This window comes from Oculina patagonica, chromosome 7, assembly GCF_052425735.1.
Source record: "Oculina patagonica isolate OP01 chromosome 7, crgOcupat, whole genome shotgun sequence".
NCBI classification, from domain to species: domain Eukaryota; kingdom Metazoa; phylum Cnidaria; class Anthozoa; order Scleractinia; family Oculinidae; genus Oculina; species Oculina patagonica.
In genome coordinates this window covers 13,459,950-13,471,512 of record NC_135764.1, presented here as the reverse complement: position 1 = coordinate 13,471,512, position 11,563 = coordinate 13,459,950, and the positions used below count along the sequence as shown (strand labels likewise).

Below are 11,563 nucleotides of genomic sequence, written 5' to 3'. Positions count from 1 at the left end.
ACTTCTGTATTCTCGTAATGTTATGCAAACGTTTTTTTGTGCACATTGTATAACGTTTTTATTTAGGAAACTCTTTTGAATTTTTTCGCAGCATGCTGCTACTTATGTATTGCATGCATCCTTGAAGCATCTCAAATAACAATTTTTTTAAAGAAGAAAAAGCAGAAAGAATGGGAGGAGAGGTTTAAAACTAAATATATAACTACGTATTTTTTTACTTTTGTCATTATTTTAATTAAGAATTGACCACCCTCCCAAAAATATTTAGCTATAGGTTATAAAATTGGAATTTAAAAATAGATCAGAGATCGTGTAGATTTTTTCGTTGCTATGGTTTAGGTCAAAATTATTGGCGCGAGAAATGTTTTTACTTTTTAACATTACATTTTCATCGCTAAATGTTATCAACATAATGAAAGCATTGACGGAATGCTATAATATAGTCCTATATAATAAATGATTAAAATCCTTGTTTCCAGTGCGTTCACAGTTTTGAAGTCCAAGAGAGCAGAGGGTCTTGATTAAAACGCTGTGGTCCTGGGACTAGTTTGTCTCGAATGCAGGTCACTGCTTAGCCGACTAGTCAGAGAGGCAAAAATATATTTAATTTTATAGAATGTTTTATAATGAGAATAGTTATTTAGTAAAAGATTATCCTCTTTAATGATTTGTTTTTCTGTTTTTATAAAACCAAAATATAGATTTGATCAAACCACTGTCTTTTCTGATGCTCTTGTTTTTACTTTTGACATGTTACCATGGTTACAACACATTTGTCTCCGAACTAGCTACCATCCACGTGGATTACCTGATGTCGGTTGGAACAATCTTAAATACTTTAGCCGAAATGTAATGTCGTATAAAGATGAATTTGGTGTCAGGATTAAAAGGAAAACCCAGCCAGAAGATATTAGTAGCTAGGGTTATCACATTAGAGGGACAAACAAAAGTAGTGGAGTCATGAGCCTCCTATGAAGATGTTCTTTTGGCTGGTCACGCAATCCTTTCTCCCTAAAAAAACGAGGTTTGCTGGGAAGGAAAGATTGCGTGACGAGCCAAAAGAACGCCTCCCTTGGAGCTATGAAAGCATCTATTGAACGTCTTAAAACAAATCACCGCCTAAAATCGTCATAGGTTTGGATTTGGACAAGAAATAGAGCAGTTTCAACTTGAATGTTGAAGCTGGTTCACGATTGCTTTCGTTTTGCGAGTGACAGGTTAAAAGAACTCGCGCCACTTCCTCAGCCAATCGACAGGAAGTAAAACTAAAACCAATCGTGATTTGCACACACATTTTTTCCCGCGCTTCGTGCCGGCTACATTCATTTGCTTCGAGTTTTGATTGGTTCGCTGAGGATTGTCTGCGCTTTTTGTGATTGGCCAGAGAGATAACTTTGGTATTGGTTTTACGACATTCAACATTTATTTAGAAGTAAAAAAAATCATAAGAGTTGTTAGTTAATTCACCAGGTGAATCCCAGTCTTTTTCGACTGTCGCCTGGGATGCCGTAAATTTTCGTGTGCAAACCTTGCACCGTTCCGTTGGAAACGTTAGGTAGCTGAACACTGCTCTAACAGCGAAATCTAAAGAAGAATTTGTTAACGGGGCCGGAAAAATACACAAGTGTGATCGGGAATTTTAGGGGCCCGATATGGTTCGCTGCGTGGTCCATGTCAACTATGGAATTGATAAATAACGGAAAACCGTCTTTCAACGCGAGATGTATAGCGGCGAATAAACCATTTTGAATTGACTTTTATCTCTTAAAACGATGCTTGGTACATGAACAGTTGCTAGGAGGTAATGGCTGGCTTATGACTACTGTGTCAAAAGCTACACCCATCCACATTTTGTTTGGAACTATATCACTTTTGATTTCGCTTTGCGGAATGCGTCTCCCAATCAAAACCAACTTGTTGCATCGCGTTTAGCCATTACTTCAAGGTAAATATTTTCGTATATTTTGGTGTCCCGTGTGTTTGAAACAAAAAGAAATAAAACAGTAAGGGATGTGACTCTTAACTACCAATTTGTTGCTAAGGAAGGTTTCTAACTGTCATATTTTGGAAACCAGACCTCATACCCGATAAGAGTTTTGCACAGGTTTGTTCCATTGGAGAGTCCTTTAAGAGTTTCAGATCACGGCCATATTTGACTGACTAGAACAAAAAACCCCTAAAACTCAAAAGGCGTATAGATTTGAAAACTACAATCAGCGCAAATAGATAAAAAAAACGTCCACATACTTAATGTGAAGTATCTTTTTTTTATAAAATTCGAATTTTAATAAAAGTTGTGGCGTTATAAACACTCGTATTTACAGACTTTCTTCAGTAGCGTTTCTTTCTTTCATGTAAACGGTAACCACTTGCTTTAGATTATAAAGAAGGTCATCTTATCTCTGATTCGTAAATCGAAACTCTACCTTCCTTCCTCAGAGTTTTAGGGAGTTTGAATTCTAACGCGCGGTTTGGGACTGGCACTAGTTATGCACGCGCAATAATATACAGTCGAAGCTCTCGTAAGCGGACACCCTCGGGACGCGAAAAAAGTGTCCGTAACTGGAGCTGGCCGCTTACGAGAATGGTTCTCGTAAGCGGCCACTAGAGGTGTAGGGGATAGATGGCCGCTTACGGGAGCTTGCCCAGCTAACAATAACCGGACGGACGTGGATGACGACAAAACAAAAACAATGAAATGTGGTACGGTAATTACAGTAATTGCTGTAAAATCATTGTGACGAACGGCGATGTGAAGTTAGTTGATAAAAACGACATACAGAGATTGTTTATAGGATTTCCTTTGGGGTGTCCGCTTACGGGAGCATGAAAACAAAGAAAAAGCCTAAGTCGTAATCTGTGAAAGTGTCCGCGGCCGCTTACGGGAATGTCCGCTTACGAGAATGTAAAAATACAGCGAATGTATGGGAGTTAAAACGGGGTTTCAAACAAGGCGGCCGTAAGTAGAGCTGTCCGCTTACAAGAGTGTCCGTTAAGAGAGCTTCGACTGTATTTTTCAAAGCCACCCAATAAAAATTCACCATTTAGTATTAAAATAAGCTCCAAAATTGCCTGCCACAAAATACAGTCTTAAAAAATCCCTTAGCAACCACTCTGGATGTGTAGTTAAGAGTCCCCTCTTAAAAGAGCCAAATATCCACCAAAAATAATATAAACAACAACAATTGACAGCATTTATTTTTTCCATTTTATGTTTTCGTCATTATTATGTTCCTTGTCACTGGAAGGCAATTAATTGTTCTGCCTTTTGGAATTCAAAAAGCTTCCCTGGATTGAGTCGGGAATTAATTGTACAAAAATTTTATCACTCTACGTGGTATCGGTCTCTGCGTTTAAATTCAGTTTTCTGTATTGTAAAACGATTAGATTACTATTAATCCAAAGTATACCGGAATATCGCAGACGGTTGCTTGCTTGAACATTTAATTGCTGATAATAAAGTGTCTGTTGGTCCGACACAGAAGAGTACCCTCCCTAACATGCACAATAAACTTTTTTCAGCTTCAAAAATATTCACTGATATTTGTCCATGAACATATTTAATTGTCGTAAACCTGTTCGATTCTTGAAACATTTGAGAAAGAAGAACATCATTCATTCATTCATTCATTCATTCATTCATTTGTTCGTTAGTTTTTCATTTGTTTGTTTTATTTTTATTTATTTATTTATTGACTGATTGACTGATTGATAAATTAATTAAATTATTTATTTATTTATTTATTTATTTGTGGTTTCGATAACTAGAGAAAGTTTAGTTTTCGACACTAACTTTTCCCCCTTGGTTCAAAACGCTCGTCAAAGTTTAGGATCAAGCTTATTTCTAGGCCCTGTTCGGTAGGAAGGACAGCTGAAAACATTACAGTGGAACCCGATTTCTTTTTTTCTTTTACTCTTTTAAGCGATATCGTACAGGTCCACGGTCCTCGCCTCCGAATGAATCTCGCGACAACACGAGACGTTTCACTGCACCGAGGCGGCGTTTTCTACCAAGACATTCAAGGTCTCCCCCACGACGCGCGAGATCTCCACGCGAGCGTTCGAGGTTCCCACGTGGCCGTTCCAGGTCTCCACGCAGAAGAGTCGCATCTTTTAAAAGAAAACGTTCCGACTCTTTGAGGAAATAGAAAACAAACCTTCTTGAACAACCGAAGAATGCATCCAAACCTAATACAAGACTTCATTTGGTCTCGGTCTTGCTTTATTCCATTTCTTATATAAATGCACAAAAAAGAAAGGCTTTTTGTCTAATTAAATGGTGAAATGTTGTTGTGAGCCGTAAACATTGATCTCGAAGTGCGTATTATATAACTATTCGAATTACTAGAAATGTTAGTAAATTTACATTATTTATACTCGCACACGTCGTTTGGAAGTGTAAGAAGTTGTTATAACTAGGTGGTTGCCAAGGTAACTGAACGACTCAAACTCTGTTGTTTAAGCGTCACGTGATGGAAAAAGCTGGATAAAAAAATGCACACTGCTACAAAAATATGTTTCGCCAATATTGTAAGTGTGGCTAAATCGTGAGCTTTTAAATCAAAACATGTAGCGCAGAAAGGAAAAAAATATCCACTACACAATTACAGTCTTCGATTACGCAAAGCACTCAACTTCAGAAATAGACAGACTAGACACTTACTTTTTATTATTTTGCATGAAAACTTTGGTGTTTTCTCTTTACCGTTCATTACAGTTTCTGAGAATGTTTGTCAAAGATTAAAAAATTAAGAGAAAAATAACTGTCCTTTAGAAAAATTCTCCTGCAAACAATAAAAACAGTCGATATTTTATATCTGTTGGGCTAAGACCCATTCCTGTTTGAAAACAAAAAAACTTAAAATCCTTGAGACAATTGACGCAATATCCTGTTATGGTTCGACAGTTTCTTCAAGGTCACTAATGGATTTGTTAATGAGTCGCAATGCCGCTCTTAGCTTCTTGACAAATCAAGATTTGTTCGAAAATTATGCCCGTTCAATTTAGCTCTACGTAAAGCCATGCAATAAATAGAAGTACATAAACATATTCGCTCCACAGAAACCCTTCTATAGTTCTCAATGATCGTTTGTTTGTGTTAAGAACTGTTTCATCGCCTGCGGCAAACGAGTGGTAAAACGTGATTATTCAATGCTCTAATGATCTGATCAAAGATGCAACTGACTATGAGATTTGTTTAAATGAGTTGTTAAATCTGAAACAAGCTAAGTGTGTTCTGGGGGAAAAGGGAAGGTAATAAAGTGAAGTACTTTGATTTTGAAGACATGAAATTCCTGTAATAGATACCAAGTCGCTTAAAATAACACCCGAGATGCTGCTATACAGAACAAGTTTTTAACTTTCCATATCTGGTCGACAATATTTTTTTTCATATCAGGCCAATATGATGGCGTCTTTTAGTCTGAGTGGCTTGGAGTGTTTATCATGTTACGACTTCCTTAGTTGAAATAATAACTGCGAAATTGAGCAATTATTAACACTGTATGCTCTAGTATGTATCATGAACAACTTCAACCTCAAATGAGCTCTCAATGCCTCAAAACCGTTGTATTTATTTCTTCTCAGTCAGTTTGTCCAGGATTAATTTTCTTTTACAAGAATTCTATAATTTTCACTCAAGCCGGAGAACCTGCTGTTATAATGACGTATTGCACTTCAACATTACATGCGAATTATGAATAACGATGGACCTTGTCTATACATGTATTCATTCCGCTATATTCTCATGAACAAACTTTATTTTAAACAAAATAAAACTTAAAATATCACGAAGTAACTTGATCTCATTTCCCGAAATTTTCCCGCGCATTTTGCACCACTACACATGTGGTCTGATATTATTTCATATTTACTGTGGCTTTGACATATAAGTATTTAAATAATACTAACAATGAAGCTCTTATTGAACATAAATGATTTGATTCCTTTGATTTGTTGTCAGCGGGATTTCGGTTCAAAACAGATGGAGGGAAGTGCTAAGTTACAAATCTACCGTGGAAACAAAGTACAGCTAAAACTCGCATCACACCCTTTCATGGAATTCAAGGATTTGTTCGTATTGAAAACTGTTTAAAAACCAAAACAAATTTCAAAAATCTAAATTAATTTATTGACAACAGAAATTGAAATAATTTTAGAGAATTTGAATCGAAAGTATTTTTCTACTATTTTTTCCGGAATCAGTGAAAGGATTAAAGCTAAAACGTGATTAACATCACATATAAATTTACTTTTTAACCGGCATTATTTCACTACTTGAGACAAAGTTTCCGCTCTCATTGTTTCAATAGCTGTTAAGAGGCTGACATACATTGCGTCAGCAAAAGTTATTATTCACTCTTGTGAGGCACTGGACTAGAACTTAGTTCTTTGTTTCGAAATCTAATTTATAGGCAAAACTTTGTGGAATTTGTTCATTTCGTGTACAACGCCGCTGCAATCAATAGCTTTGTCATTTAGCGGAAAACAGTTTCAAAGTTCTTTTATTTGACGATTATGTCTTCGATTGTAACAGCAGTGTTCAAAGCCACAATTGGCTTGCTTGTGAATAAAGGCAGGGATAAGGCAGCGGAGAAGCTAAAAGATGGCGATGTAACAGATCAAAAATTTCGTGGATTGATCGTGCGTGAAATCGACGATATCAAGAAGAAGTTGGATGGATTATCAAGGAAAGATTTGGGGACAAGTATCAGCTTCTTTAAGGAGGGAATTGTGTTGTTGTGTGAAATGTTTTGCGAGGCAGGGTCCAGAAGCGAGCACGGCGCAATACCTTCACCAGCGGGTTGTGCTGAAGCATTAGTCAAAGGAGTGGGAAACTTAGATCTTACAGACCTGGATGAATCAGCTACGAAAAAGCTTTCTGACGCAAAGAAAAGATTCAGTGATGCTCGCTGGAAAGCAACAGAAGCCTTTAATAATGAAGCTCTGGAAACGTCTGACCGCATTCTGGCTATGGACTATCGAGTTATGGCGACAATTCTAGAGAGCGTAGACAATCCCGCGAACGCATTAGGACTGTGTAAACAGTGCATGGAAGAGTTACACAGTCTGACAGCAGTTCAGAGCAGTTTTGATGTTCAGCTCAAGAAAGGCATTCAGGCAGTAAGGGGCTTGTTTAGTAAAGGCGAACGCAGGAAAATAATTTCCAGTGTCTGTCGCGTGAATCGTGTCATCTATGACGTCATGCAAACATTAGCAGTCGGCAAAGACGTTCTTCTCCCGATCTGCCCTACTATTGATATCGGACAGGAGAAAGTTGATCTTTTGCGTGACGAAAGAATAACTAAAGCTCTGCGTAAACAGGGCATGGAGCACTGTTGTGTAACACCATGGTCATTTGGTCAGGAGGGTGAAGAGGAGCACAAGCTGAAGGAGCCGCGTGGTATCGCTACAAACTCCAGCGGACAATTCATTGTTGGAGACTATCGGGATGGTAACGTAAAGGTGTTTGACAGCACAGGAACATTTATGAGTCTTTTCAGTCTCCCTAAAGATGACGTACATACAAAGTTATATGTTCTTGATGTAGCCACAGACATGAATGACAGAATCTATGTTCTGGCCATATTGGAAAAGCCTGGAGCTGAGAGATATGAGTACGTTTACGAATTTAACAACACCGCTGACCTGCGTCACAAGTTTCCTGTGAGGGACTGGGGCGGACTGACAGTCACCGACAGTGGCAAAGTACTGGTACTGAGTTATGTGGTTGATGTGCATGAGACTGATGGTCAGTTTGTTCGCTCGTTTGGTGAAGTATTGAAGGTTGCGTGGGATATCACTGCTGCAAATGATGGCCGTGTTATGATACTGGACACCAGTGATTCCTGTGTTCACATATTCAGTGAACATGGCGACCATCTTAACAAGTTTAAACTCCAAGGAAGTTATTGGCGTCCTAGAATTGCATTTCACCGGGCAAGTGAACATGTTGTCCTCGCTGATAAACAACGAGGGAAAGATCTCCTGCTGGTGGAAGTTTACACCAAAGATGGCGAGTTTGTGCGCAGCACTCAAATCCATAATGAACGGATTGGTGACTTAAGAGGGATAACAGTGACTACTGAGGGACGCATTGCTGTAGCTTGTGGTGAAAAAAAGGTAGTCGTTATTTAAAAAATATGATGTCGGGATCCACAACTGATATTTGAAACAAGAAGCATAAAACTGTTTCGATGTGGACACTTGTTTACATAATAAGCTTAAGTGTTAAACAGATAATAATAGCAATGTAAAAATGGCATGGATGTTGTGTATACATAAATCCTAAAATACTAAGCTAAAATGAGTTTCTCCTCATAATACAAAATCATTTACATGTAAGCTAATGCAGTCTTGAAAATTTTTTAGAACTTTCATATTTTTTGTGCCTTCCGGCAGCATGTCGAACACTTAGGGACCATTCATTTTTTAGAAGGGGGGAGGGCCGGAGGAATCCCTGTGTGTATTCAGTTGAAACTTTTTGGCCCTCCCCCTGTAGTAGAGTAAAAAAAGAAAGGCCCTTCCCTAAAGTGCAATATTAAATTTTGCGACCCCCCCCCCCCCCACACACACACACACACACACATGCACCTAAAAAAAAATTCACATCAAACCTCTTTTTTTGACAGAGCTCCATTCCGCTGTGTTGCACAAGATTATCTTTGATCGCAAAAAAATTTCTGCTACAGTCAAGCGCACGCCGTGAAATATACACGAATTGAAGCCCTTCTTCATTATGTGGAACACTACTCTCGCACGGCTAAGAAAGAACCACTCTTTAGCATCAGAAGTGACCTTTAACGGTCAAAAATGCGAAAAATAGCCTTCTAAACAAACACACTTAAGCACGGATCAAAACTACATTAACACAATTGGTCCATTTACGTGAGCCAATTAAAAACCAGAATTTTCGATCCTGCAGACAAGTACAAAAACGGCAAATCGATTGATTTCAAATCATTCCATGAGACTTTGACATAGCAGCAACTGATGAGGTCCACTGAAGGACCGAAACTCGAGTCTTGCTTTAGATAAAACATTTGCCAGAAGAAATGGGTGCGGCATACTAGAGACTTCAAACGCAGTAATCAAACTGCCGTAGAATTTATTTGGTGGATGCAAGTAACGCAACAAAACAGATCAACAATAATGGAGGTAAAGTTTATGTCTTTTATAGCTCCCAGAGCGCAAATCACAACAACTCAAACTAAGGGGAGCTTAAAAACAACTCAAAGAAACCATCATTCTCAATGTTTAGAGACTGCAGCAGGGACCGCGCAGGAAGAATTTGAGTGGGGGGGGGGGGGGGGGGCTAAAACGTGAAAACACAAGGGTGAGTCAGCTAGGGGGGTCCGGGGGCATGCGGGAGATTTGGATTTTAATTTCTCTTAGATCCCAGAAAATGCATTTAAAATTAAAAATTAAACGTTCAGCATTTAAAATGTTGTGTTAAAAACTGACAAAATGTCGCAATAAAGAAAAGTTGCTTCACAAAACTTTCGATAAAACTACTCAAGACACGAACTTTTCTCACCGTGTTAAAGTACTGGTAACTGAGATGTTACCAGAAAGCACAGTTTCATTTCATTGTTACAAAATGAATAACCTTTAGCAGCTGACTTCGAAAATATACTGTATCGTCTTATAAACCAAAGCCATTTGTTCGGATCGAAACTGACCAATGATGAAACAAGCCTTTTTCATGAGAAGTTCGCTCTTCCTTAAAGAGCCAGTTTATAGTAATATAAAGGACATCCTGATCCTGCAGTATCATAAGATTACTCGATTATAACTGAAACCTTTTGAGACAATAGTCCTCGTTTACTTGTTCTTTATGTATCTATGTTGATAATAGTAACTGCTGTTACTTTTGTCCTTTACAAACTAAATCAACAACGCGGTGTCCAAAAACCAAATGTTTTTAGTAATTCATCGTTTCTTTTCTTGTCCATTGTAATTTTTTTGTACTGTAAAAAAGTGGGGGGGGGGGGGCTAAAGCCCCCTAGCCCCTCCCTCTCCGCGGTCCCTGTACAGTTGCCTTTAAAAGACTCGGATCTTTATAGACCCTCACAACTGTGGTAACGAAACGTTATCCTACGAACTAACCGCCACTTCAGAATACGAGTTGACAGTTAGAAATCCACTGATCTGATACACAATATAGACTACAACATTCCATTAAAGGCTTTTAAGAATCTTTCAACCAACATGATCCGATAAACCTAACGAAATATGCCACAGAGCTAGCAAACACAATGGCATAAAGATCATCACTGAAACAGCTCTAGAGAGTGTTAATCAAATCCTCCGTTTATAACAGACTGAAGGCTAACATTTAGCAACCAGCGGGAGTCGTGCTTGGCCTGTCACATTTTATATCACTTAATATTTATTGAAAATAAAAGATTTTGATTTGGATTAAAATGCAGTGTTTTTCTACGCGACCCCCCCTTTTCAAAAACAAAAATAACGATGACCCTCCCCTTTTGCCACTGTAAAAAATTAGTGACCCCCCCCAAGATTCCTCCGGCCCTCCCCCCCTTCTAAAAAATGAATGGTCCCTTAATTGCTTCACAATAGCAGTAGCATTTTGTAAAAAGACTTGTTACTTACAGAATGTGGAAAGGAAGTTCGGTGGACAAGTCTCTAAGAATTTAAGGCAAACCGTATCAATTAATTCCTGCAGTGGGAGGGGATGACTCAGTTTGGTTTTTAAAAAACACAACAGAAAGAGTCCACACACATCATATTTTGTAAACCAGACCTTACACAGAAAAGCATTTTTCACTGGTTTGTTGCATTCTAGAGTCCTTTAAGACTTTCAAATCATGGCAATATTTGACAAGCTGAAGTCACTTGACCAGAAAACAGAAAACACCAAAGCTGAAATGGCATATAGAACTGAAATTAAAATCAGCGCACGCCACCAGATAAAGAATGTCCACATGCTTATGTGAGGCCCTACCAGGGGGTTCCCGGAGTCGCTTGTCTGAATTTCAAAATGCTTGGTGTCGCAGTTTCATCTGCCGTTCTAGGCCTTTTTGTTACTTGTCGGAATTTGGCGAGAAAGATTAGTGTTTGTCGCAATTTCACTTCATGTGCTGTCGCTACTTTTTGGGCCATGTCGCTTGTCGGAATTTACCCTGGCAGGGCCTCTTATGTGACACATGGATTTATGAAATTTCAGTAGTACATTGTTATAAACATCATGACATAATAAACACCCGTAATTGTGTCCCTTTCTATGTCTGATTAGCATTTCTGTTTTACATGTAAGACGTAATTCCATGCATCTGATCATAACGAAGGTTCTGTCATCTCTCATTCACAGAAAAATTTTTTAGAAGCATTCCTTCTTTCCTACAAATTGTAACATTTACTTAACTTTTTATGATAACTTTTTAAGCTTTTTGCATATGATATTTTTTTAAATCGTTCAATGTTTTTACCTTTTATTATTGACATTTTAATCAATTAATATTCATGTGTTTCCTCACGGGGCCTCACACAAATATCACTTTTGTGATGTGAGCCCCCTGTTATTTGTAAATTACATTTATAA

The 11,563-nt window shown here is 38.2% G+C and overlaps 1 protein-coding gene across 1 annotated transcript; it reads left to right on the top strand.

The window, feature by feature from the left end:
• The first annotated feature begins 6,452 nt into the window (after positions 1 to 6,452).
• LOC144661295 (uncharacterized) lies at positions 6,453 to 8,404 on the top strand. The gene has a single exon (XM_078522001.1). The coding sequence runs from the start codon at positions 6,517 to 6,519 to the stop codon at positions 8,134 to 8,136; it is 1,620 nt and encodes a 539-aa protein (XP_078378127.1). The 5' UTR covers positions 6,453 to 6,516; the 3' UTR covers positions 8,137 to 8,404.
• Positions 8,405 to 11,563: the final 3,159 nt, after the last annotated feature.

Excerpts from the sequence above, each read along its gene's own strand:
- LOC144661295 (XM_078522001.1), top strand. The coding sequence starts at position 6,517 with ATGTCTTCGATTGTAACAGCAGTGTTCAAAGCCACAATTGGCTTGCTT.